A 27,978-nucleotide genomic window follows, 5' to 3' on the forward strand; every position below is an offset into this window, starting at 1 on the left:
ATAGTTAGTAAATTGTAAGAATTGGACCCTAACTAAAGTGTGACCAAATTTTTAAATTACATTTTTAAACCCAATAGTTGAGTTTGTCCATATTTTTCCCAAACGTGGGTTGAAATAACCCATCATTTATTGATTGTAGTTTTTGTAACCCATCCTCAATACTTTAAACACAAGACAAAATCAAATATTTTATCAGGGTGCAAAGGGCTGGGAACAAGTTCCTCAGGTTGTTCTGTGTTACTGTATATCTCACTTTGACAAGTGAGATCTTCATTTGATCTTCTGCCTTCAAGACTTCACTGTTGGCTTGCTGAGATGACAACAATGCTGAAGGTACTACTTTAGCTCGCAGATATTTGACAGTGAAAAATTAACCTACTTGTTTCATAGCAATGCTATCTTAGCTTAAAACCACAAATATCAGCTTTGTGGACAAACCTGAGGGAGCTTGATAAAGGATTCATAATAATTGTGATTCCCAAACAGGGGTAGCAAGTTATTGGGAGTGCTTCATGGAAAGAAGTTGTTAATAGTTTAGTTAATGTGTTAACTCATTCAGCTCCTTTTTAGAAAAGAGTTGGGTTTGGCAATTCATTTGGGCACTTTAGTAAAATAGATATTTGTATTGTATTGTAATACAAAACTATTTGAATAATAATTTGAGATTTTTTTATGGAAAATAATAAAATTCTCTTTTACTGTAACTGTAGTGATAGTAACTCATTTATTTATTTGTGTTTTTTTTGCAAGCAAGTAAATGCTTGTTTTGCTATGCTTATTGTTAAATGTTAATTTTATGTAAATATAATAATTTTAAAATAATATGCAACATTAAATGTCCATATGACAATTTACAAAAAACAAAAATACCTGTGATGATAATGAATATATTTTTTACATACAAGCAATACTAAACTGACAAGTCTTTTTATGTATGTCATCCTATATTTTCATTTGTTGTGAAGTTTAGTCTCAAGAGTTCAGTTCAAATGAGTGAAATGAAATCACATATTTCTTACATCTTCTGTATGAAACATATGTTGCTGTTACAAATTCTGTTGCTGTTACAGTTTTTAAACCAGTTTCATTTTGGTTCTGTCTCACAGAAAGAGTTCATGCCATACTGGAACCTGAGTGTCACAGTGTTGCGGGGAAAATTCAATCAGTCATTTGACGTTTGTGAGTAGATCAGCCCTACATTGTAACTTGTTTTATAACTGGTGATCTTGGTGTATTACAGAGGTGTACATTTACTTGAATACTGTACAAAAGGAAGCTTTTTTATTATAATTTTTTTTCTGGAAATGTTTTACTTTTTTTTATTATTAACAAGACAAAGCTTCATATACAAAGTAATAGACCAATGACATATACAAACAAGTACACATAGAGGGGAGAAAAGAAAGAAGAAGAAAAAAGAAAGCCAGCTAGATAGATATAATAGTATAGGTACAGTAATAATTTTAATGATTAGATGGGTTAATGAATAGATTTTTCCAGTGTGATATAACAACATTTTTGATCATATACTCCACTCCCTAGTGTAGCCAGAAAAGAGTCTCTGGGTGTGCATAAGAAAAACTGGGCGTGCCACATTTATTGTCTGATTAATGTGCAATAAACCCTTATCACTAACTTTACAGAATAGATTGGGCTGATGTGTAAAACTATACTCAGGCTTGCCACATAACCATAATAGAAAATATAACTGAGGGCTCGACATTAAGCCTTTTCATGTGCTTGTCCTTTGAACAAGTAAATCGGTCAATACACTTGTCCAAGTAAAAAAATTGCTTGTCCAGAAAAATCTGGGCATATTTATTAAATATACATATTTATATTTTAATCTTTATAAAGAGCATTTCCCTTAATCGTTTTAAATATATGCTTAATCTTTCATTTTAAATTCTTAAATTTGATCAATAAATTAAATTAGAATAATAACACACTATATGGCTGCTAACAATCAAATTAAATAATTGACAGTGAAGAATTACAGCGGCATTAAATAATGTTATGTAATTAATAATTAATTAATGCATTAATTAACATTTCAGGGTAAACTAAATCAAACATGCTCTAGATCAGAGGAAAGATGTACTAAAAGGGCACAATGTAAAATTGTTCATAAATTTGACACTAGCAACTGTCACAAACATCAGTGAATGACACTAGATGTCTTGCAATGTTTACATTTAACCTTACTCATTGAACACACAATGATGCATTCATAATTAAAAACAATTTAATCTCATTCTGTTTTAATTGATCCCACTGCTGGCATCAAGAGTGAAATACCTACACTAACATATTCATTAACAGATGCAATTTGCTAAATTAAAATCAGTGTTAGCACAGATGATGGTTATTTATGTGGTTATTTTATGGATTGGTTTACTGTCTTTATATCATAATGCAGTTGGATGTTAGTCAGTTAGGGTTCTCTTCTTTTGGGTCACAAAATCTGTCCATTTTCTAGAGCAAGTTTGATTTAGTTTCCCCCGAAATGTTAATTAATGCATGAATTAACAAGCATGTACTAATGTGTAGTTAAGATGGTATATTCATGCAGGAATTCATATGACTCATGCCGTAGTTAAGTTTAGTTCCTCATTAGTACATGTCTTAACTCATCATTAGTTAATAGTAAAGTAGTTATTAATTCAGGTATAGTACATGATTATTCATAGGTGTGCCAAATGCCACAGTGGGTGGAACCGGCACACCCGTGGCTACACCTATGACTCCACTTCTGTTAAGGTCCTTGAAAGTAGAAATTTAGAATTAGAATTCAGAATTAGAATTTAGAATTAGAATTTAGAGGTAGAATTTTGGTTGGAAATGAAAGTCGGGTGGACGTCAGAACCCGACATCGGACAGACTAGCTTAGATAACAGTAAGGCTAACATATTCATACTAAAATCCAAAAAAATGTTCATAGAGACTTTAAATAGTGCACTATTTTAGGGAACAGCCATCTGGGTGTCCAAACCACTGTGTACGTTATTGAGTGCACTTATTCAATCTCACATTCAATCCCACTACTGGAACTGTTTTCTAGAAATAATTTTGATATTGATATGAGGGTATAAGGGCGATTTCTGACACAACCAATATCTGACGTGAATATTATTACTAGTCTTCTCGACTAGATCCTTTTTTTCTTCTTTTTTTTTTACCTTGTTGGACGTTACAACGGGGTCCTTGTAGTATGTGTTTCTGTGCCTTTGCTGACTTTGATTTGCTGCATACTACATACTGCACCTAAAAAGCGTGCGTGTGGACTAACTTTGCTCTCTCTCCAGTGTCTAAATGTGACTGCTACGTCATCTTAAAGTTACCCACGGCCTGTGCCTGCTGCCATCGCACAAAAACCGTGAAAAATAATGATGCACCAAAATGGAATGAAACGTTCCGTTTCAGAGTGCACAGCGGTGTCAAGGTAAATAAATCTGTTTCAGACTGTTGCAAGAAAACTCTTACAAATAACACCTTTACATTTATTACTAAGGGGTTTTTCTTAATTGAAAGGGTTAATTGCAACTGGGCATTGCACTTCCAACCTCAGATTCTCCACCATAATTTTTCTTGAAAAATGAGTTTCATTTCTCTACCCTAACCTGCTGTCACTGACAGCGAAGTTATTCTTTAGTCAAGTCAAGTCACCTTCATTTATATAGCGCTTTTAACAATATAGATTGTTTCAAAGCAGCTTTACAGTGATAATAGGAAATTAAAGTAACAGAGATTGTTTGGGTTTACAGCACCTCTAGAATAAATTTATTGTCCAGCTAAAGTTAGTTTTGATTGATTCACTTCTGTTGAAAAGATCATTAGTTATTAACTCAGGGGACGGTAACACAACACTGTTCTAACAAAAAACTCTTAACGTGATCCGGCCCGCTCATTTGCACAAAACAGTGCCTGGTGGATCGAGAACGCAAACCTTGAAATAGGTTCCAAGGTGCAAGTCTTGGAAAATTATTTTTAAAAAGGTTATCTCTGTGCAAACTTCAAAAACGCAAACCTGTGAAAATGCTGACAGCGTGCACATGCGTATTATGTGTTTAGTCTATAGATATGCGTGTTTAAATAAATGTGTCAGCAGACGTGTAGTCTTTCCTTACTAATTGACCTCAACAAATTACTTGTCTGGCCTTTAAAATTTATAATACAGAATTATTTATCGCTTCCGCATAGCCACGTGAACTGGAATTATTTTGACAGCGTTTTATCTGTACAGAGGTAAAGGGAAGGGAAGGAGGCCATGCCAGGGGAGAGACTAGTGGACACTTCAGGACTGCGTTGTCGTCGTGTCCAGGCGCAGGTCCTTCATGAGATCTGGATAAGGCCTGGATCCGGCGGACTGTGGTAAACCTCGGGTCGGGATAAACAGAGAGACTAATATTAGTGTAGACGTCATTTTTCTTATGATGTAATGAGTACATCAGAATTTATGGGAAGTGTTCCCGGTTCCGGTTGACCTAATCTATGCAGCCTAACATTGAATTATAGAAGTTTATAATGTGTTATGTAGAGATGTGTTTTTAGTTTAGATTTGAACTGACAGAGTGTGTCTGCTTCCCGGACAATGTTAAGAAGACTGTTCCAGAGTTTAGGTGCTAAATAGGAAAAAGATCTTCCGCCAGCAGTCGATTGTGATATTCTAGGTATTATCAACTGGCCGGAACTTTGAGATCCCAATAGACGTGAAGGACTATAATGCGTTAGGAGCTCGCTCAAGTACTGGGGAGCTAAACCATTTAGTGCTTTGTAAGTAATCAGCAATATTTTAAAATGTATATGTTTAATTGGTGAGCCAATGCAGTGTTGACAGAGCCGGGATAATACATTTACATTTTACATTTAGTCATTTAGCAGACGCTTTTATCCAAAGCGACTTACATCTGAGGACTAAAGCAAGCGAGTCATCGTGAAGAGGGAAGAGTGACGCAAGAAGTGCTCAAAATAGTTCAGGCATTGCTCAGAGTAGCAAAAGCCAGACAAGGGAAGATTTAAAAGGGAAGGAAAGATTTAAAAGAGAAGAATTTTTTAAATTTTTTTTAAATTTATTTTATTTTATGTTAAGTACTCACGGAAGAACTCGGAAGTACTCACTGAATTTTTTTAATATTGTCATACTTCCTGGTTCTGGTAAGAACTCTTGCTGCTGCGTTTTGGACCAGCTGTAGTTTGTTATTAAGCGTGCAGGGTAACCACCCATAATAGCATTACAATAATCTAGCCTTGATGTCACGAACGCATGAACTAATGGTTCCGCATTTGTCATTGAGAGCATATGACATAATTTAGATATATTTTTAAGATGGAAAAATGCGGTTTTACAGATGCTAGAAAAAAGGCGACTTTCAAATGAAAGATTGGTATCAAAGAGCACAACCAGAACCGACTGCGAAGACTTGACAGAGCAACCATCAAGTGTTAGACAGTATTGTAGGTTATTACGTGAGGAAGTTCTTTGTCCAATAATTTGAATCTCTGTTTTTTCTGAATTAAGTAGTAGGAAATTACTTGCCATCCAGTTTTTTATATCAGCTATGCATTCCGATAATTTTGTGAATTGGTAAGTTTCGTCAGGGCGTGAAGAAATATAGAGCTGAGTATCATCAGCATAACAGTGAAAACTAATGGCATGCTTCCAAATGATAAATTGCCAACCAATGGCTACATTTGTTCCATTACCCTGGGAAATAAGTAGAAAAAAATGTATTAAACAAACTAACAGCTTTTTAAAAATATTTTGATATGAACTTGTGTAAAAGTCCCATAGGCTGTGATATGATGTAATGGGTTAGGCAGAAGTTTGACCTTATATTTGGGGGCCTCATGATGACCTCACCTCTATGTTCTTGTCTCCTTATAGAACATTCTGGAATTTCACATTTTTGATGCTGACGTGTTAACGAAAGATGACTACTGCTCCACCATCCTATTCGATATAAATAACCTCACACCTGGACAAAAGCAAACAAAATGCTTCATTTCAGATGATAAGGTAGATATATTTAGATTATATATAAGATTAAATCATTTTTATTTTATTTTATTATACGAAGGCTTCTGAGTGGAAGTGGCCTTTGGTGTCCATTACTTTAAATGTTTTACTTTTAATTTTGAGTGAGAATAGTCCTATATGCTTGATTGTGCTGTCTTTTTTTTCCAGAAAAAGAATGAGCTGTGGGTAGAGTTTGAGATGACGGAGAGGTGAGTGAAAATGTTAACAATCTGTTGAAAAGAATCTGCAAAAACAACAATGGTGGTGTCATTACCAAGTACTGCATGTGGTTATGCAGACTAATTAGTAATTGTCCACTTCCGCCTTATTAAAAATATACATTTGAATTACTATTACATCAATCTCAGTTACCGGCGCGTGTACAACAAATCCCTTATATTAATACCAACATGAGAAATTGTGTGTTAAAGTACAGTTTATCTGGACTTCTTAAACGTATTAATCGCAATGCAGTGATTAAACCAGAGCTTAAAGTAACGTTGGGCAGGTTAAGGCTTCTGAGCACAGCGAGGTGGTGGAGCGATACACATCGGCTAAAGGGAAGGAGAAAGTGTGCACGAAGGCAGAAGAGGGGTAATCGGGCTGGTCTGATAGCCAGGCTAAAGGCTAATAACAGACCCGTTTTTCCAACGCTTTTTCTGGCAAACGTCTGCTCGCTTGACAACAAGATGGACTTAATGCGACTCAGACTAAGCAGCTATAAGGAAATGAGAAACTGTTGTGTACTTCTGTGAACGGAGACTTGGCTATGTAACAACATCCCAGAATCAGTTTGCCATATTGACGGGTTAGTCCTCTTCCGAACTGATCGAAACCGTCTCTCGTGGAAATCTTGCTGAGGAGGACTCTGTCTTTACATAAACAAAGACTGGTGTACAAACTGCTATCTGGTAAGCAGCCACTGTTCTGAAGTGGTGGAATACTTGACATTGAAATGCCTACCATACTACTTGCCTCGGGAGTTCACAGTTGTGTTTATTGTGGCTGTTTAAATCTCTCAGAGTGCTAACGCTAGCATGGCTCTCGTAGAACTTCATGACTATATCTTTGCGTTACAGAACAAACGTCCAGATGCTTTCTTTGTGGTAGAAGGTGATTTTAACAATGTTAATTTGACGGATATTCTGCTCCAGCTCCACCAGCACGTCTCCATAGCAACCAGGGCAAACAACACGCTGGACCGTGTGTATACTATCAGACGGGAAGCATACAGAGCAGTGCGCCGCTCCCACCTGGGCTTCTCTGACCACATATCCATCCTGTTGGTTCATACTCATCGTCCTTTGCTGAAAGACACCAAGCCCACAATAAAAACGGTGTGGCCACGTGGAGCTGCCTTCATGCTGCAGGACTCTTGAGTGCACCAACTGGCAGATCTTCAGAGAAGCAGCAACCAGTGTTGGTGGGGTGGACCTGGAGGAATATGCATCATCTGTTTGTGGCTTCATCAGTAAATGTATTGATGATGTCACTACTACCAGGAAGATCCCCATCTGTCCAAATCAGAATCCTTGGCTGAATGGAGAGGTGCGGTTTCTTTTGAAGGCATGGGACTTAGCCTTTAGGACAGGAGACGCACCTACACTGAGAACGGCGAGGAGAGAACTAGAGGTAGGGATTAAGAGGGCAAAGGCTAAGTATGCACACAACAGGGTCACTTTTCCACCAATGACCCCCGGAGCATGTGGAAGGGCATCAAGAGCATCACTGATTACAGCTAGAGAGATGCTGTTTGCCCTCGGGATCCATCTCTTCCCGATGCCCTGAATACATTTTATGCCCGCTTTGAGACATCCAATCCCTCTCCCTTCTCTAGACTCACACTGTGTCCGCTGAGGATATGAGGAGGACATTGCTGAGAATTAACACACGTAAAGCAGCAGGTCCGGATAATATCCCAGGCAGGGCTCTGAAAGACTGTGCTCATGAACTGGCTGGGGTGCTGACTGAAACCTTTAACACCTCACTCTCCCAGGGTATGGTGCCAGTGTGTCTCAAGACATCTACTATCATCCCCGTTCCCAAAAGCTCGGCCGTGACGTGCATGAATGAGGTTGGTTAAAGGTAAAAGGTTGGTTATGGCCCACATGAAGGATACCATTGACATTAATCTGGACCCCCATCAGTATACTTACAGGGAGAACCAGTCTGCGTCTGATACAGTTTCATCGGTCATCCACTCTGTTCTCACTCTTCTGGAGAGCAGGGACTCCTATGTCAGGCTGCTCTTCCTGGAATTCAGTGCGGCCTTTAATACAATTGTTCCAAATACTCTAGTTTATAAACTGCTGCTTCTTGGATTTAAACCATCACTTTGTAACTGGGTCCATGACTTTTTAACAAACAGGCCACAGACTGTCAAAGTCCATGGCATTTCATATTCATCTGTCATCCTTAAACTGGCTCCCCCCAGGGATGTGTCCTGAGGCCCCTGCTGTACACGCTATTAACATATGACTGCTCGGCTAAATATCCGGGCAGTCATATTGTGAAGTTTGCTGATGACACGGCTGTGGTGGGATTGATATCCCACGACGACGAGTCCTTTTACAGACAGGAGGTGGAAGAACTTGAGGACTGGTGCAGAGCATAGACTCTAAAAAAATATGGACGTAGTGTCCATGACGTCGCCCGTAGGTTTCTGAAGAGCGTTTTTGAAGCCTAAAGTGGGCGGAGTCGCTCGTCGCCATCTTGGAAATGCGTCACAGTGCGGAAGGCGGGACGTGGGTGGAGTTGAGGTGCCTGGATGCTGAAACTACGCCCGCCTAGCTCGACGTGATCGAGTTTGCTCAGGCTAAGCTAATTTGCTACTGACCTCGCGGTAAAGTGACAGCTGACTTGAAGAAGTAGGCCTAAAGCCAATTGTTAAAGTTCATGTTTTTGCCCTTTGAAATACTATTATAGTTAAAAGACATAACTAACCGTGAGACTATGTGTATTGTGATGCATTATTATTCTCATGCAGTAACTTACAATATTTGCTCTGAGCATGTCTGTGTGACAGTGATTCATGCGCATTCATGTCAGTCAGCGCGGCATCGCACGTCAAGTTCGTAGAGAGCTTTATTCAGTCCATTTTAAATTCTGATAGATATTACCTAAGAAGTTCAAGTAATGCACTAGAAATCCGCTCTCATTTAAGGGACGGAGAGAAAGCACTGACACCTGCAGGATTTCGTCTGACGGACGGTACTTTTTATTTAACAATAAAAAGTTAAATAAGCGTATTATAGTCTATCTGTTCCGTAAGATCAACGGTACAGCAGATCGAGTGTGGCCTCTATATCTTAGACGTTTTTAAATCTGAACTCCAAAAAGTAACAATATTGTCAGACATCCATGAGTGCATGTTCACAGAGGAAAACAACTGAAGAACAGCGCTGGTTGTTCTCTCGACACTCGACAACAACAGAATCCAACGGTGTGGGCGAAGGTAAGGGCGGCGTGTAATAAACTGTATGAAATAATCCCGAAAAAAGTACAAACACGGCAGAGATGACAAGTTCAGCAGCTAAGGTGACATGATGGCTAACAGAGAGCAGACAAACGGCTAGTAACAGCAGCAGCAATCCAAATGTCATTCAAGTGGCCACGCCCTTGATTATGCAGCATTTTAAGGCTTAAACGGATGAGTTCTAAAAAAAATTCACCCCCCTCACAGTTGTCATGAAGGGCAAAATTAGCTGTATAGACCAAGACAACTTAAGACACTAGGCTGTAAACATATTTTTTTGCTGTAAAGTTGGGCATTTTAACATGGGCGAGATATAGATTTGACTCACTTTTGCTGCCCGCCTCAAGCGGCCAGTCGATGAATTGCAGTTTAATTCACTTCCGTGTTGGTTTCAAGAGAGAGACAGGGAGGTTGCCGCTTGGTGCAGAGCAAACAACCTCTGGATTAATGTGGGGAGGACGAAGGACATGGTCATGGACTTTAGGAGGAGAGGTTACACCGCCTCTCCCCTCTTCATCAGAGGAGCGGCTGTGGAAATGGTCTCGAGCTTCAAGTATCTTGGAATACACATTTCCAATGATTAACATGGGTCATCAACACAGCTAGCATTATAAAAAAAGGCCCAACAACGCCTTTATTTTCTTAGGAGGTTGAAGCAGGCTGGTCTCAGCACTCCGGTTCTGTTAGCTTTTTACCGGTGTGTGGTGGAGAGTACACTACACTCCCTATAAAGGTTTGAAATATTGAGAAGTGCAATGGCTTACACTAATAACTATCTAACATTGTTCCAAGCAGCTAGTCCCATTTGCAGTTTCCATTGTAAGCTCAGCAACACAGTTCAATAAATCCACTTGAGAAACGTTGAAATAAAAGATGAAAATCTCCGGTTTTTATTCCTTGGTTTCCGGTTTACAAAAGAAAAAGTGAGCTGATTAATACACTTATTATAATGGATAATGAAATAAGAAATTCCTAATAGAAATAGCTATAAGTTAGAAGTTATCAGGTAAGAAAACCGTTCGCTTCCACAGCTCTCAATATCTGCGACACGTAATGAAAATCAACATAATGTAATCTGAGTTGGCCTGTTCTTAAAGAGGCAGTACACTATTTTTACCAATCCTACAAGCACATAAATTATAGTATGCTTTTAACCTTTTAAGTATAATTTAACATTTTTAACCATTACATGAACTTCTAAATGAAATGATTTACCTGTTTAACATAAATTCTTATTCACATTACTATGAATTATACTTTGGCCTCTACATACCCGGCCCCTAATTGCCTTCTATCCTAGAAGCAATTACAACTTTAAATGTCTTTCTTTTGAGTAAAACTCAATAACAGTCCTTCTCATACTGCTTCCTGAAGTAAGCAGAGTTTAGTTATTGGCCTCTCAAGTTCATTCGTCTTTGTCTTGACTCGAACCTTGCGGACCACTCCATGCTCGTCCTCCATAGCCTTAACGATTCTTCCCATCAGCCATGATCCCCTGGGGGCTGATTCGTCGACAATCAAGACTACATCTCCCGGGATGAAGTTCCGTGATGGATGGTTCCATTTCTGCCTCTCCTGGAGTTGAGGCAGATATTCCTTGGTCCAACGCTTCCAGAATAGATCGCTCATATACTGGACTTGCCTCCATCTTTTACGCGCATAAGTATCATCCTTATCGAAGAGTCCTGGTGGCAAGTTGGGATTAGTCTTGAGCAGGAGTAAGTGCTGTGGGGTAAGAGCTTCCAAATCATTAATATCATTGGAAGGCATGGTAATAGGCCTACTATTCAGAATGGCTTCACATTCACAAAAGAACGTCTGAAGACCTTCCTCATCCAAGTTTTGTTCTCTCAGCGTAGAACCCATGATTTTCCTGATGGAGCGGATAATTCTCTCCCACACCCCTCCGTGGTGGGATCCGGATGGTGGATTGAATAACCATCTGATGTCACGTTGGAGCAAGCTGTTCTCGATTTGTGAAGTATTCCACTCCTTTATTGCCTTTCTGAGCTCATGATCAGCTCCAACAAAGTTGGTCCCATTATCAGATCTCATCTCCTTCACCTGACCTCTTCTTGCAATGAAGCGACGCAGAGCTTGAATAAAGGAGTCTGTTTCCAATGATGTTGCCATTTCTATGTGGACTGCACGACATGCAAGGCAGGTAAATATAACCCCATATCTTTTTACAGACGATCTTCCACGTTTAATGTGGAATGGCCCAAATAGATCCACTCCAGTTCTGGTGAAGGGTGGTTCATCTGGTACAACTCTGTTTCTTGGTAAGTTGGCCATCATTTGTGTGCCTGATGCCCCATGTTGTCTTCGACAGATAGTACACCGTGACAGCATTCTTCTGATTGACGAGGAAGAATCAAAAATCCAGTACTTTTGACGTACATGAGACAAGACATGATTACGTCCACTGTGTCCCAGTCGCTCATGTGAATCCTGGAGAATCAGATCAGCCACACGATGGTTCTTAGGCAGGATAATCGGGTGCTTGGCTTCAGCTGGCATGGATGCTCGACTGAGCCTCCCTCCAACACGAAGGATTCCCTCTTCAAGTTGTGGATTCAGTCTGAAGATTCGACTACTCTTCTTGATGGAGTCCTTTCTCCGAAGAGCAGATATCTCTTCATGAAACAAACTTTGCTGACAATGGCCGATGATGTCTGTCTCAGCTTGTCGCAGATTGTCCACGGTCAGGTAAGTCTGTTTGAGATTCTTTTTGTAGCTCAACATCTCCCTGTTCACCCGTTGTTGATCACTGTACAATCCATTCATCTCCTTTCTCTTCCGTGACAGATTTACCAGGGTTCCCTTAAGTCGTATGAGCCACGCCACAGCCTTCTTGAGGTGTATCCATGAAGAATAGTATTGAATTAGTTGTTGCATTGCATCAGTGCTTTCTTCTGCTGTTATAGCATTGACAAGTATGCCTTTCTTGACCTCAGGATCTTCAGCCGCGAGCTCTTCTAGGTGATCGTGCTTGTCTGGCCATTCCCTTTCAGGTTTACTGAGGAAGACAGGCCCTTCAATCCAAACTTCATTCTTCATGAAGACACTCACCTTTTGTCCCCTAGAGGCACAATCAGCAGGATTCAACTGAGTGTTGACGTAGCTCCATTGCTGCACCTTTGATGCTTGCAAGATTATGGCAATCTTGTTCGCCACAAATGTCTTAAATCTGATGTTCTCATTTGCTAAGTACTTAAGTACGGCAGTACTGTCCGTCCAAAACCTGGAATCTGACAGTGGCAACTGTAGTTCTTTCTTCAGCATGACATCCACCTTTACAGCTAAGGCAGCCGCCGTCAGCTCCATCCGCGGGATAGTTAGTGGTTTGAGGGGGGCAACCCTTGCCTTTCCCAAAACAAATGAGCAGAGTATTTGGTTGCTACTGTTCTTCTGGACTAAGTAAGTAACAGTACCGTAGCCTGTTTCGCACGCGTCACAAAAGTGATGCAGCCGAGCTTGCATTGTTTTGCCAAACTCAGGTGGCTTAAAGCACCGATCCACTCCAAAGTCAGTGAGCTGTTGAAGTTCTTCAGTCCACTCTGTCCATTGTTGTGCGAAGTGTTCTGGCACAGTTTCATCCCAGCCTGTTCTTTGTCTACACAATTCTTGTAAGATGTTTCTAGCAGGCAATATGACTGGCGATAACATTCCCAGTGGGTCGTAAACTGAACTCATAATAGACAGGATACCTCTCCTGGTGAGAGGCTTCTGCTCTATGTGTACATGGAACTTGAACTGATCTGACCGGATACACCACTGTACTCCTAAAGCTCTCTTGATGGCGAGTGAATCCTGGTCAAGATCGAAATCTTTGACTTCTGTTGCCCGGTCCTCAAGTGGAATGCTTAACAACACATTTCGATTGTTCGTTGTCCATTTCGTCAGTCTAAAACCTCCTGTTTGACAGATGGCCTTCAAGTCTTGGAATAGTCTGACTGCTTCTTGTTCAGTGGCAACTGATCTCAAACAATCGTCTACGTAAAAATTATTTAAGATTGTATCCACTACTGCTGCATCAAACATGTTCTTATTGTCCTCGGCACACCTTCTCAACGCATAACTCGCGCAACTTGGTGAGGAGGTGGCTCCAAACAAGTGTACCTCCATTCTGTACTCTTGCAGCTCTTTTGAGGTGTCGCCGTCCGGCCACCACAAAAACCTGAGGAGGTCAGCATCTTCTGGTGGGACTTTGACCTGGTGGAACATCGATTCCACATCCGCCATGACTGCGACTCGCTCTTGACGGAATCTAGTCAAGACACCAACCAGACTGCTAGTCAAGTCAGGCCCTTGCAGTAATTGTTCATTGAGTGTGGTTCCTTGATATGAAGCGCCACAGTCGAATACCACTCGCATTTTATGCTTCTTAGGGTGGTAGACACCGTGATGCGGAATAAACCACACCTTTCCGTCACTCCTTTTTAGTTCTTCATCTGGGACCTTTACAGCGTAGCCCTTCTTTATCACCTCATTCATGAAGCTGACATAGTCCTCTTTGAACGTCTGATTTTTCTGAAGCTTCTTTTTCATGTTGAGCGCTCGTTGCTCTATCATTGCTCTGTTGTTTGGCATTTTCACATCCTTGTTCTTCAACGGCAGACCAACAGAGTAGTGGCCGTTGACCAGCTTTGCCGATTTAGAGACTCTGTCCATAAACAGTTGGTCTTCTTTAGACATTTCTAACTGCTCTCCTTGAGCGTTCTCAGGAAAATCATACTTGAATTGCTGAGTCCACAAGTCCTCGAGTCGAGCCACTGAGATCCGATTCATCTGGACCTGCGGGTATCCATTCTTTGTCCAGCTTCTGCTGTTCTCACGCAACGGTCCGTTTACTGTCCATCCCAAAGCTGTGCGTACTGCATACGGTCCATCCTTGACACTGTGGATTACCTCTTCTGGCTCCAAAGCCTTTGCCACATCGGTCCCAATCAGAAGACCGATATCCGCGTTGATCGATGGAATTCGTACACTTCGTAGATGTGGCCACCTATCCACATCTTCTTGTGTTGGAATGTTCTCTTTACTTGCGGGGATAACCTTTTGTGCGAAAACACCTGTAAGCTCGATAAAGTCGTCACCTTCTAGGCTACTCACTTCTAGGTCTGATACAGCTTTGCATGAGACTGTCTTTTGATCTCCCATAGTAGTGAGTAGGATGTTCACATTTTTTCCTTGCAGATGAAGGTCGTTTGCCAGCTTGTTAGTGCAGAAGGAAGCGTTACTTCCTGGATCCATGAATGCATAACAAGTCAGTACCTTGTTGCCTTTCTTTGCCTTTACTCTCACAGGAACAATGGCGAGGACACTACCTGTACCCCCGACCCCTGTCTGAGAGCATGCTTCCCCTGCATCCACAAATCCACTGACAACGGTTTGCTCTTCCTTTGGAAACCCCTCTTTCTGCTCTTCATGTGAAGCCTCTTCCTTTGATAAGTCTTTAAATTTCTGCTTTATGTGTAAGAGCGTAGGGTGTGTCGCTGAACATATCTGACAGCTCTTCTTCTCTTCACAGGCATTACTCATGTGTCCTCCTATAAAACAACTGAAACAAAGTCCTTTGCTCTTAAGGAATTCAAGCTTTTCTTTGTGCAGCTTTCTTTGGAGTTTCTTGCACTGTTCCATGGTATGATCTCCCTGACAGAAGATACAAGGTTTCTTGAAGGCTTTGTCCATGCTTGTTCCCTTCTCATGAGCTTTCTTGTTTCCAGCACCAGCAAAAACTTTCTGTTCTTTTACTTCAGTGGCTAGCGTTGTGATGTTTTTCTTTCAACTTGACCTTTCAGTCTGGCGCTTTGTTTGTCCTGAGATTTCACCAAACACAGGGTGTGCTGCCATTTCAGCCTGTGTGTTGACAAATGACACTACGTCTTTGAACTTTGTCCGCCGATCTTGTTTTTTCTGAATGTCTATGGCGACACTCCTGAATCTCTCTCTCAGCCTGTATGGGAGCTTTGAGATGATCGTGCGCATGTTAGCGGCATTTTCCATCTCTTCTAAGTACTCCAGATCCGACATTGCATTATTGCAGTTTGTCATAAAGAGGGCGTATGCTTCAAGTGCCTTGGTGTCATCTGCTTTAATGACAGGCCAGTTTAAAGCCTTATCAAGGTATGCCATGGATATCTTATATTTATCACCAAAGCGTTCCTTTAGCAGTCTCTTGGCTTCAAGGTATCCCTGATCTGGATCCATATGAAAACAGCTACGCACTAAGTCATTAGGCTGCCCGTTTGTATGCTGTTCTAGATAGTAAAGCCGATCTTTGCTGTTTTCAGTCTTGCTTTCTATGCGGTGCTCAAAGGCTCTCATGAAGAGACGATATTCTAATGGATCTCCCTTGAAAACTGGAATGTTCGGTGATGGCAATGTAGATAGCCTTTGCTGTTTTATTAAGCTTTCAGTGATGTCATTTTGCCGTTGCATGACAGTAACCAAATTAACTGAAGTGACAGAAGCTTGCATAGCATCTGCACCTCTTTCACTAGTGTGGCAATGCAAAGTTCCACAGCTAGCTACGCTTCTCTTACTTTGGCTGACATCACGTTTCCTTGGCGCAGACATCAATATTTCCACCTTACTGCCTTTGGTTCTACTTGACACATCTGAACCTTCATATTTTCTTAACACGGCTAATCGTGCATCAGTTGCAGCGAGCTCTGATTGCAGCTCCAACTGTTCTTTTTCAACTTTGAGCTGTAGTTCCTGCTCTTCCAAAGTCTGTCTTTTTCTCAATGTAGCTGACTTGGCTAACAAAGCAGCTCTCTCTAATTCAACCTTTAAGCGTTCAGCACGAGCAGACGATGTTGTAGAAGTAGCAGAAACAGACTTAGATTTTCTAGACTTACTGGCTGTGAATGACACACTATCTTCAGGATGTATCTGCTCACTAACCTTGTTAGCCTCTTCTCTGCGTAGTATTGCATTCTGTATCCATGCATTCACTTCTTGCACAAATTCTCTGTGCTCGTTATTTCTTGGCTCAAACCAATCACTTTGATCTGTGTTCAAATTCTCTACGCATTCAATCTGGCAGAATAAGTCTTTAACGTCAGCATTTATTTTTCTGAATTCCTTTATTAGTGTTTCATACTTGGCCAACAATTCGTTTGCAATGATTTCCACATTTGCATCATCATCCATTAAAGCATGCAATTCGTTCTTTTTCACAGTAAGTTTTCCTAGTATAGCTCTTCTGGAACTTATTTTTGTTTGCAGACTATATTCCAATGCTTTAAGTGTCGGTTTAACCACTCGTTTTTCTTCGGTTAGGCTTACCGTGTCTTCTGTGCCTGTCTCCGTCATGATTGCTTTGATAGTCGATCCGTTTTTTTTAACAGTTTCCACTTGCAACAGTCACGCAGCAACAACAATGCTCGTTGAGGGCGTTATCAATCCCCTTAGCACTCACCAGCCACTAGCACAGTGCATGATCACTCTTTGAACCTTCATTCATGTTCCCACTTTCCGCAAACCTCTCCAAAGGCTCGTTGTCCAATGTCAAGCAGGTTTTCTTACTAATATAAAGGTTTGAAATATTGAGAAGTGCAATGGCTTACACTAATAACTATCTAACATTGTTCCAAGCAGCTAGTCCCATTTGCAGTTTCCATTGTAAGCTCAGCAACACAGTTCAATAAATCCACTTGAGAAACGTTGAAATAAAAGATGAAAATCTCCGGTTTTTATTCCTTGGTTTCCGGTTTACAAAAGAAAAAGTGAGCTGATTAATACACTTATTATAATGGATAATGAAATAAGAAATTCCTAATAGAAATAGCTATAAGTTAGAAGTTATCAGGTAAGAAAACCGTTCGCTTCCACAGCTCTCAATATCTGCGACACGTAATGAAAATCAACATAATGTAATCTGAGTTGGCCTGTTCTTAAAGAGGCAGTACACTATTTTTACCAATCCTACAAGCACATAAATTATAGTATGCTTTTAACCTTTTAAGTATAATTTAACATTTTTAACCATTACATGAACTTCTAAATGAAATGATTTACCTGTTTAACATAAATTCTTATTCACATTACTATGAATTATACTTTGGCCTCTACACTCCCCTTTTCCATCACTGGTATGGAAACTGTTCGGCTGCTGACAAGAAGAAAGGGTGGTCAAATCTGCCCCCCAAAAAAAAACTTCTAGCAGCCTCCCCTCTGTTGAGGACATTTACACCAGCAGGTGCAGAAGCAGAGCATCCTGTATTATGAAGGATCCCACCCACCCGGCAAACAAACTGTTCGGTCCCCTCCCCTCAGGCAGGAGGCTAAGAAGCGTTAAAGCCAGAACTAAAAGAATCAAATGCAGCTTCTTCCAGAGGCTGTGAGACTCATGAATTCCCTGCCTTAGGGATTGATCTCTCCTTATCATTTATACCTCTTATTCACTGTGTGATAATGATGCTCTGGTTTATACTGTATGTGAATTTGATGCACTGCTTTTAAAAACTTGCTGCTTAGTTATTTATTATATATGTTTTACTCTTCAGGTATTTTTAGTTTACTAAGTTATTTCTAAATGTAGTCTATTGAACTATGTTTTACTTATTGTATGTATATTGTATATTATTTATCTGTTTTATTATGCTGCTGGTCCTGAGTACATATTTCATTCTCATGTGTCAACATGTACAGAATGACAATAAAAATACCTTGAACCTTGAATTAATCTGTCGTTTTATCTCCTCCTTTTCTTTTTAAAGCTCTGAGAAGCCTGAACCATACTTCTCTAATGGAGTGCTGATGGTAAGAGATTTGATACATTAAAAAAAGAATAGATTAGAAATTATCATGATATTTTATCAATATAACCTAATATTATATTTCAGTATAAACTCAAATACAGCTAAACCCACTTACACTTAATAAAATGTTTACATGATATTGCAAAATAAATGTACACATTTTATTCAGTAGAACACTTATATGCTTTACTTTCATTCAATAAAACTGACATCATATGACATTGATGTTTTTTAACTGTATATTTTACACATACATTATGAAAAAATCTTTAGCAACATCATAAGAAACAAGTTCAGGTTGCTATAGAACAAAACTGACTGTACATTGGACATATTAGTTGAACTAAGTAAACCTCTGAAAACACTTTAAATTTTTCCTTAATTTTTAGGCTGGTCCATTCTGTGCATTGGATGTGAAGGTGCAAAAACGTCTAAAGACTAATGGTAAATGGATACATACTGTAGTCTATAGCTATTAGACCCTCAATCAGATATTTAAAGTCCCCCTGTTTATGTTTCTATGTGGTGTTTAATTTTGCTTTAAGACAAACCGTGTGCAAATTAATTTGTCAACACCATTGCAGAATATTTTTTCTTTAAAACTGAAGTGATCTAAACACAGTCTCTGGTCTCTGAAATAGCAGGTGTTCCTTATGTCACAAAGTACCTTGTAATCAAAGTGCCGGGATAAAAAGGTTATGCCGTTTTTTTTTATGATAAAAAAAAGTGTAAATTTACCAATATAGTGGGTGATTTCCATTACACGAGAGTAGATGTTAAAATTTCATGCTGATGTAAGGAACTCAGCTTTTGGAAATATTAATAATCAATAATATCTTGTTATTATTAATTATAAATATTTGGGTCAGTTAATTGGATTAACTTGATGTGGCTGAATTAATATTACAATCAATTAATCAGTTCTTCCAACGAACTCTTTTGATTATTAATTTATTCTAAGAAAAGGGTATCTTCCATGGCCACAGAAGAATAATTATTTCTTCGCCTGTACAGTACTTTGAGCCAGTAGCAAAAACCGTGATCGTAAAGTGACTTGTATTGCAAACAAAACGGAACCAAATACATATTATGTACATGTTTTATTAACTAAATATAGATATTTATATGAATATAAATAAACTAAACAACATACACACATGAATACATAAATAGGTTAGTGATAGGATGAAATTGGAAACCGGAAGAGGGTCTATGAGAAGAACCATCAGAATTACATTTTCACATTTCATTGAATTGAATACTTGCATTTGTAATGGGAACAATTCTTGAAGTTGTTGAAAATTGAAGTTGTTGATGGTTCCGGCAGTGTAAAGTGGAAGTTGGTTGAGCGTTCTCTTTCTCCAGGAACGCATCGCTGGTTTGGTCAAGGCCTGGGACTCTGTTGAGGCCACACCGAGCACCCAGGAGAAGTGAGGAAGTCGGAAGGATGGGTGATTGGAGTCGTTGTTGGTTGGAGTCTTTGTTCCAAAACTCTTGAGATTGTCCTTGGTTCTTTGTGAGAGAGTCATCTCTCTCCTGCCTAAGCCCATATCTGGTTGGAATCGAGGCCTGCTGGGCCCTGGGGCCCCCGTGGAGGGGGAGGGGGTTCCCCAGAATCACCAGAACAGTGTTGCGGCTGGATGAAAGAACTAAGAGAGGGAGGTCACATGTGGACTGTCTCTAATAAGGCCTGGAGAAGATCATCCCCTAAGGGTTGAACTGGACCAATAAGAAAGGGGACATGTCTGAGAGGGAAAGTGGCTCTTAGTTGATTTACGGATCTTTGTCCCTAGCATGATTATACCTTCATTAATGCTAAAATAGCTATAACACATCCACACTGCATTCTAGAAGAAGGTGATGTACATCAAAGTGTGAGTCATTAAATGAGGATTAATTAGGTAGGAGGCATGATACAGGTGAGGTTACATTGATCGTTAGTTGGTTGTATACCAGGATACATACCATAATATATACCTAATGGTACATGAGACAGTAAACCATTTACACTGTTTCTTTCACAGTTTTATGCATGTTCATTTATAGATCAGTTAGTCTATGATTAATGCAGCAAAGTCTGTTTTAAAGAGGGTTTCTGTTTCATAGTCTCTCTCTTGAGTATGTGGCCACATTCCTCGGAGGTCGTAAAATCTCCTTATCATGCCCTGTAACATGACACTGTTTCTGCCCTTGTGTTTGTTCATTTGGGCTGTGTGAGGAGTTTCATAAACCTTTGTATATAATGAATAATTAGTATGTGTCTGATTGGTCCATACCCTACACTGATTTGTACTCAGCTTTCACCAAGATATGCACCAACTAAGACGTAGCTTTACAGTAACCTATATGCTTCTCCATCCATTTACGCTTCTTTCCATATGGTGATGTGAATCTCCTTCTGTCTGGTGTTAATAGCTGCAGTGTATTTGCGCGTCAGCACACACAACGGCTGCAACCACAGTGCGGTCCCCCATGACAACCGTCTGGATTGAGCTGAGTAGGGAACATCTCTAGGGTCTTCAAGTGGGCACCTTCCGTCCTCAGTGTTTCGTCGACTAGCCCACGACACCTCAATAGGGCTCGACAGTGACTCTGGCGTCCCAGAGTCACCCCCCTCCGTCCCCCACTCAACTCAGCCCAGCTTACTGACCTTTACCTCCCTCCTGCTGCTGAGGTTGCTCCTTCCTCATAGCTCACATGTGACCTAACCACAATCTCTCACAATCTCAAACGCAACCCGACCATACGCGCCAACCCGTTTGACTAAGGCTGTCGAGCCCCACTGCCGTCATTAAAGCAGGTTCAGTGGCAACGGTTCCGTATGGCATACTACCTGTCCAGACACCAATCCTCATTCACGTAAAATACACAGGAACATAATATTACAATGCAAACTATACAAATAAACCAACAGACTCTTCGAGTTTTCAAGAATTCTTCGAAACCGTAGCATGGCGGCCTGTACACTGCCAGCCAGAATCTTTCGGTCTCAAACACAGCCAGTTGCTGCTCCTCTCTGCTGCTTCAGATAGGTTCTTTACTGTGCGACGCAACTCTTGGCCACTGAATCTGACGTCTCTGAGGAACCGAGTTGTGGAGTGTGCCACAAATCCTCGACAACCCATTTCCACTGGATAAACCCGGACTCTCCATCCTCGCTGTTCTGCTTCAGCAGCCAGCTGAGCATACCGCAGTTTCTTCCTCTCATATGCCTCATCTACAGCATCCTCCCATGGCACTGTTAACTCTATCAGTTGAACAATGCGTGCTGATCCAGACCACAAAACAATATCTGGTCGGAGGTTAGTGGTGGCAATCTCAGGTGGAAAAATAAGCCGCTGATCAAGATGAGCCAGCATTTTCCAGTCCCTAGCAGCTTCCAGTTGTCCTGGACGAGAATTGGTTTTAACACCTTTTCTTGGTGGTTGCTCGCCTGGGCGGAGGAATATTGTCTTCTGTGTGTAATGTTTTGCTAGAACAGGTGGCAACTTATTGGTCATGTTACGCTTATCTTCCAATGCTGAAGCCAAACATCGACCCTGGCTAAGAGCCACCTTACATCCTGTCAAAATGTGCCTTAATGTGGCAGGTGATGAACACAAAGGACAAGAGGGATCCTCTCCTACCCAGAGGTTTAGGTTCTGTGGTGATGGGAGAACATCATATGTTGACCTGATAAGGAAACTGATCCTACTCTCTTCCATTGACCAAAGGTCTTGCCAGCCCACCTTGCGTTGTTCCACACTCTCCAATCTCATTCACTCTCCCTGCTTGGCCTGGTAAATGGCCTTTATACACCTCATTCTCTCCTCCTGCTTTCGCACCTCGTTGACTACCAGATTCCTCCTTTGAGCTGGGGCTGCCTTGTGCCATTTAGGAGGAGCTAAACTGAGCCCAAAACCCCCTCTTCCATGCTGTACCTGTCCGACGATATCACCAATTTGAAGGTCAGCCTTTGCCTCTTCCACAGATTTCTTTGCTGACCACTTTCTACCAGTTTTTAACACAGGTCCTGCCTCCCTTACACATTTGTTATTATGTTATGATGAACCTATGCCTTTCACCACTGACCTTCTAAGTTGTTCAAAGCATTTCTAAGGATACTGATTGTTAGAAGGCTGCTTTCTGACTCTGAAATGGGGAACAGGAACATGGTTTGTGTAACATTAGCAACACATTATTAGCTGTTTGATATTGTAAGGCCCGGCTGGATCGCCCAAAGAAGGTTTTCCGATCAGCGGTCCTTTGTGTCATCAGGGAGTGGTCGTTCCTCAAGTAGACTGCCTGGCATTTTCTAATTTCTCAAGTCTTACAATATAATAGTCAAGCTAAAGGTTAATCATATTAATTACCGTTATGTGTCCGACGTTGTAAAGAGCAGATCTATGAACTGGCGTGAGTAAGTGGAGGCAGAGGTAATATGTAAATGAAGCAAGGGTGTAGTTGCAGTCAAGCTATTTTAAGGCCTGAAGAATTGTTGTTGTTTTTGTTTTTAACGTTTTAAATATCTAATTTTCAGTGATCAAAGATGAGTTTTAAGGGATACAATTATTGACTACAGGGGGACTTTAAATATTCGTGACGCTTTATAATAACCACTGAAAGCTTGAGAAAGAAGTATCCATTTCATACGTATAAATAGCAGCAAGTCTTTTAAAATGAAAATGAATTTTTTTTAAATCTCTTTTATTTTTTAATTGTGAAATTGATCGTTGTTAAATGACGCTGTATACCACCAAAATTGCCTCAATTAGTTTTGATCTGTTTCCATTCATCTTGGAGAATAATAATTTATGTGTTCTGAAGCTCTATTGAAAAGCCAGACGTCTTCTAAAATATTTTTTTTTGGATTTTATATAAATAGGACTACAGAAATAAAACCAGTACAAAAGAATTATCTCATATTTTTGTCTGTTTTATTCTTCAGCGGAGAAGAGCATGATATTAAAACTGCGAGGTGCATTTAAGGAAGACTGGATGATCTCGGGCTCTGAAACCCCCAGTGGCATACAGACGTTATGCTTCTACATCAACCGAGACCTGGAGACTGAGTTTTGTCTCATCCCACCAAAAGTATGTCATCGATTGAACTGATATTCTTAGCAGAAGATTTCTTAAAACGATTTACAATAAAGCATGCACAACACTAGACCGGCTGAGACTATATGATGCTTGTTGTTGTTTGTTTGTTGATGTTTGTTTGCATGTTTGTTTTTTGTCCAGGCTGTGGCAGAAGTGGATGGGGTAAATCCAAAGACTGTAGGCATTATGTCATCGGTCTCCATGAAACCGTTTCAAGCAAAACAGCAGATTCAACTCTCCATGCCTGTTAGAGAAGTGAGTACTGGTAAAATCAAATTTGAATATTTTTTCCCCCACAATAAAAAGATAAGCTAGTCACTAACTGCAGGAATAAACTCATTTTAGGGTGAAGTGGATCTGCAACTAAGCACAGCAGAGGGCCGGTAAACAATTTAAATTACTTGTTCAGGAACCATTTCAAAGATACTATTTTGGCATAATGGCATGTAATATCTCAACCAAAACTGAATGATTTTAAGTCTGAAATTGATCGTTGTTAAATGAAACCGTATACCACCAAAATTTCCTCTATTAGTTTTGATCTGATTCCATAGATTCCTTAGAATAATCATGCGTGTGTGTGTGTGTGTGTGTGTGTGTGTGTGTGTGTGTGTGTGTGTGTGTGTGTGTGTGTGTGTGTGTGTGTGTGTGTGTGTGTGTGTGTGTGTGTGTGTTCTGAAGCTCTGATGAAAAGCTGGATGTGCGTCTGGGTTTTGATATTCCAATGGAAGAAAAAAATTTTCTGGTGAAGAGAAGAAAAGTCGTGTCACAAGCTCTTCAGAAAGCTCTGAATCTCAGCTCTGCACCTGAGCCCAGCAAGGCAAGAAAACAAACACAGACATGAGTATACACATTCAACAGATTCACACTTCCTGCCATAGTGACCTGACATATTCCACATATTCCATATTCCCATCCCATTTTTTATTCAATTTATGTAATAATCTGTATAATTATAATTAATTAAATTATTAAATATGAATTAATAAACACAATTAAATGTAAATATATATATATATATATATATATATATATATATATATATATATATATATATATATATATATATATATTATATATATATTTCATTTTAATAGTATATTGTTTATGGCATGTCTTGTTCATGCAGAAAAGACTTATTTGATTAGTTTATTTATAAGATTGATGTGACTTCTCAGGTTCCTTTGGTGGCTGTGGTGTGTTCTGGGGGCGGGAGCAGAGCAATGATTGGCACATTCGGAGGCATAAGAGCCCTGCAACAACTCCAACTTCTTGATGCAGTCAGCTACATCACAGGGGTTTCTGGCTCCACCTGGTGTGTATAAAGAGCACTAGGTCCCAGTTTGACTTGTTGAACTCTAAGTGGTTCTGGTTCTCATCAGGGTTTGTTTCAAATCCCAACGTTTTCTTTGGATTAAATGTAATTAAACATCAAACTTTCTCTCGTTGTCTCGTAGGACTATGGCTTCTCTTTATAATGACGCTAACTGGTCAAACAATGACCTAAATTTGGCTATGGAGTCTGTAAAGAAGGAGATCTCTAAAGGTTTGTTCAGTGTATATTCCATTGAGCAGCTACGTCATTATAAAGAGAAGATGGAAGAGAGAGCGAAAGAAGGACGCCACGTATCTATTGTCGACATGTTTGGTCTGTCTATAGAGTATCTCATCCAAGGGAAGGTACATAAAACTCTTCATTGCACAGATGTAAAATACATTTTGAAAATAATAATTCCAAATAATTTTCTCTGTCAGAAACTTCATAAATTCTTTTCTTCCTCAGAAAAAAATGGGTACGCTATCTGACCAGCAGATGGCACTAACAACGGGCCAGAACCCTCTACCCATTTACACAGCTCTCAATATGAAGAATGGGAAGACAGGATGTATCATAGAGACTGGTAAGTACTGAATTCACTCTAGCTAGTTTAATTTGGCTTCTATTTTTAGTCCTACAAGATAATGGTCCTTTATGGTCAATAAGTTAATTATGTTTGTTCCTTAACAGATCAATTCTTTGTAGCCTACTGATAGCAACTGAAGTCCTTACTGTAGATATGTTGTCCATGCTTCTCTTTGCTCTCTTCTCAGAATGGTGTGAGTTCACCCCATATGAGGTAGGATTTACCAAGTATGGTGCCTTCATACCTGCACAGAACTTTGGGAGTGAATATTACCTTGGACACATGGTCAAGAAACTCCCTGAAACTGGGATATACTCTCTATTGGGTAAATAATGTGAATACTCCAAAGGTTAATGAATGGTAAACAATTTTAAGTTAAAGATCATTTGATAATGATATGTATTGTGTGTGATATGGTGTGTTTGCAGGGATATGGAGCAGTGTTTTCTCTCTGAGTCTGACTCAGCTTTGGAATATTGTGACTGGAGTGATCCCTTCCTGGGCCAGCAGTATTGGGGAAGAAGTGAACCGCTCAGGTAAGTGGAATGCAATATCAATGAGTATGAATACCTGACCAAATGTTCCCTTTGTAGCTTCTCAAAAGTTTGGTTGACTTTTGGCTTAATTAATGAATACCCATGTGTAAAAGTGTGCTTAATTGTAGTGTATCCCTTCAAGTTAGCCCCTACAAGTCAAATTTTTGCACATTAAAACAACTACAATACCGCACAATCTGGCAATATGTTCTAAAACTGGTCATTTCACATAATATAGGCTACATACCACTATGCAAAATATATAAAAACTTAAAAAATTAAAAAATCAACCCCCCCCCCAAACAAAAATACACATACATATCTCATATGATTTTAGACATAAAAAGCTTTGATTACAGTATATAGAAAATGTTCAGTTTTATGTTCAAATTTGTTTTATCTACATTGATGCAAACAATGAATAAATGTCATTCTCTCTTATCTGTAGATCCAGACAACAACCCAACAACGTCGGACACGCTTCAGGTCAGCCCTATGACTGACATGGCAAAAAAGCTGAACAACTTTTTGACCAGCCGCCCCATTATTAGCCAAGTGTTCAACTTCCTGAGAGGCTTCCAGCTGCATAAGAACTACTGTGACAACTGTGACTTCACCGCATGGAAGGGTCAGAACATAATTTATGTTGTTAAGTTTAACCTACCTTGTACCATTACCCTTTTGGATAAGTTCAATCAAACTGGGAATGGACTAATAAAGTAGACTTTCTGCAGACACGCACCCAGATGCCTTCCCGAACTCTCTGACACCAGCAGACGCCACACTTGGCCTGGTGGACTCTGCCTTTGTCCTCAAGTCAGGATTCCCTCCTGTGTTACGGTGTAACAGACATGCGGATGTCATTCTGTCCCTGAACTACGCTTGGGACCCGGACCACTTCAAGGTGAGAAGCCCTGGAAGATTTAATAGATTACATGGAGAAGAATTATGGAGGAAATTGTGATTTTGATGTTTGTGTGTGTCCGATAGGCCATTAAGCAAACTCAGGAGTTCTGTGCTGATCGGAAGATTCCATTTCCGAAGATCGATTTCAAAAAGTTGGAGTCTGAGCCGATTAGAGAAGTTTATGTGTTTGAAGATAAAGATAATCCAGAGGTCCCCATAGTGATTCACTTTCCCATGATCAATCTCTCATTCAAACAATTCAAAGCTCCTGGTGAGTACTGCCATTTGTAAACTTTACTATTACCATAATTTTATCATCAACACAAGTTTGAATTATTAAAGGGATAATTCACCCAAAAAAAATGAAAATTCTGTCATTATTTACTCATTTAAGCAACTTTGGACCCCAATGACTTTCATTCTATGAATAAAATTTTTCAAATATCAAGTTGTGTTCCTCAAAAGAAAGAATTTCATTCAAGTTTAGAATGGCAGAAGAGTGCATAAATGATGGTTCTTTTAAAAATCTTAGATAGAGATTATGGTTTTGCATGAAGATACTCAGTATATTTCAAAGTGTATTTATATAAACTAAAAGCAATTATGTGTGTGTTTGTGTGGTAGGAGTGAAGAGAGAGGGTAAGGTGGAGATGAAGGAAGGAGATTTCGATATTGACTTCACCAGTATGTTCTGTCCATTCGCCACTCAAAACCTTACCTACAAGCCTGAAGATTTCCAGAAGATGGCCAACCTTTCCACCTACAACATTCTGAACAACAAAGATGTCATTTTAAACACGCTAAACAAAGTGCTTAAGAGAAACATGGAGAGAATTCCTGTTACAAAGTCATCAAAAGTGTGAGGCCGGAAGTTAAGGCTGGCAGCAGGAGCAGTTGGTTGGAGCGACTGGTTTTTGTATATTTAACTCTTAAAGGATTCATTTAATAATGGTATAGTTCATCCATTCCTGACCCAAAACTGTGATTTTTTTTTCTTTCTTCTTTATTATTCTTCTCTGTAGATCACAGGGTGTTCATGCAATAATCTATTATTTACAATGAAAGTGAAGGGTGACCAGGGGCTGTCAAGCTCGAATTTTTTTATGATGGGAAAAGGCAGGTGTAAAGCAGCTCCTGTTTGTGCAGATTTGATTGATTTGCTGTGGGAGACAAAAGCTCTTGAATTTTTTTAAAATATTAGTGAAGTTATAAAAGTTGTTTTTCCTCAGTTTAAAATGTAGACATTACATTTATATACTGTATATTTAAATTAATAAATTTAATATTA

The 27,978-nt window shown here is 39.8% G+C and overlaps 2 protein-coding genes across 2 annotated transcripts; one reads left to right on the forward strand and one right to left on the reverse strand.

Moving 5' to 3' along the window:
- Window positions 1–227: 227 nt before the first annotated feature.
- On the forward strand, window positions 228–27,978 carry pla2g4f.2 (phospholipase A2, group IVF, tandem duplicate 2). Its single transcript, XM_077239393.1, has 20 exons — window positions 228–333; window positions 1,107–1,179; window positions 3,306–3,442; window positions 5,885–6,016; window positions 6,185–6,225; window positions 18,221–18,263; window positions 18,652–18,706; window positions 23,190–23,335; window positions 23,486–23,599; window positions 23,690–23,727; window positions 24,026–24,164; window positions 24,523–24,659; window positions 24,802–25,024; window positions 25,128–25,245; window positions 25,436–25,573; window positions 25,677–25,784; window positions 26,233–26,412; window positions 26,519–26,688; window positions 26,775–26,961; window positions 27,315–27,978. The coding sequence occupies exons 1-20, from the start codon at window positions 316–318 to the stop codon at window positions 27,551–27,553; spliced, it is 2,436 nt and encodes an 811-aa protein (XP_077095508.1). The 5' UTR covers window positions 228–315; the 3' UTR covers window positions 27,554–27,978.
- LOC143746372 (uncharacterized) lies at window positions 11,194–15,314 on the reverse strand. The gene is made up of 3 exons (XM_077238190.1): window positions 15,234–15,314; window positions 11,318–14,288; window positions 11,194–11,216 (listed from the first exon to the last, which is right to left on the reverse strand). The coding sequence occupies exons 2-3, from the start codon at window positions 14,280–14,282 to the stop codon at window positions 11,194–11,196; spliced, it is 2,988 nt and encodes a 995-aa protein (XP_077094305.1). The 5' UTR covers window positions 14,283–14,288; window positions 15,234–15,314.

This window comes from Siphateles boraxobius, unplaced genomic scaffold (genome assembly GCF_051911475.1).
Source record: "Siphateles boraxobius isolate OS27281-9 unplaced genomic scaffold, OSU_SipBor_1 22, whole genome shotgun sequence".
Lineage (NCBI taxonomy): Eukaryota > Metazoa > Chordata > Actinopteri > Cypriniformes > Leuciscidae > Siphateles > Siphateles boraxobius.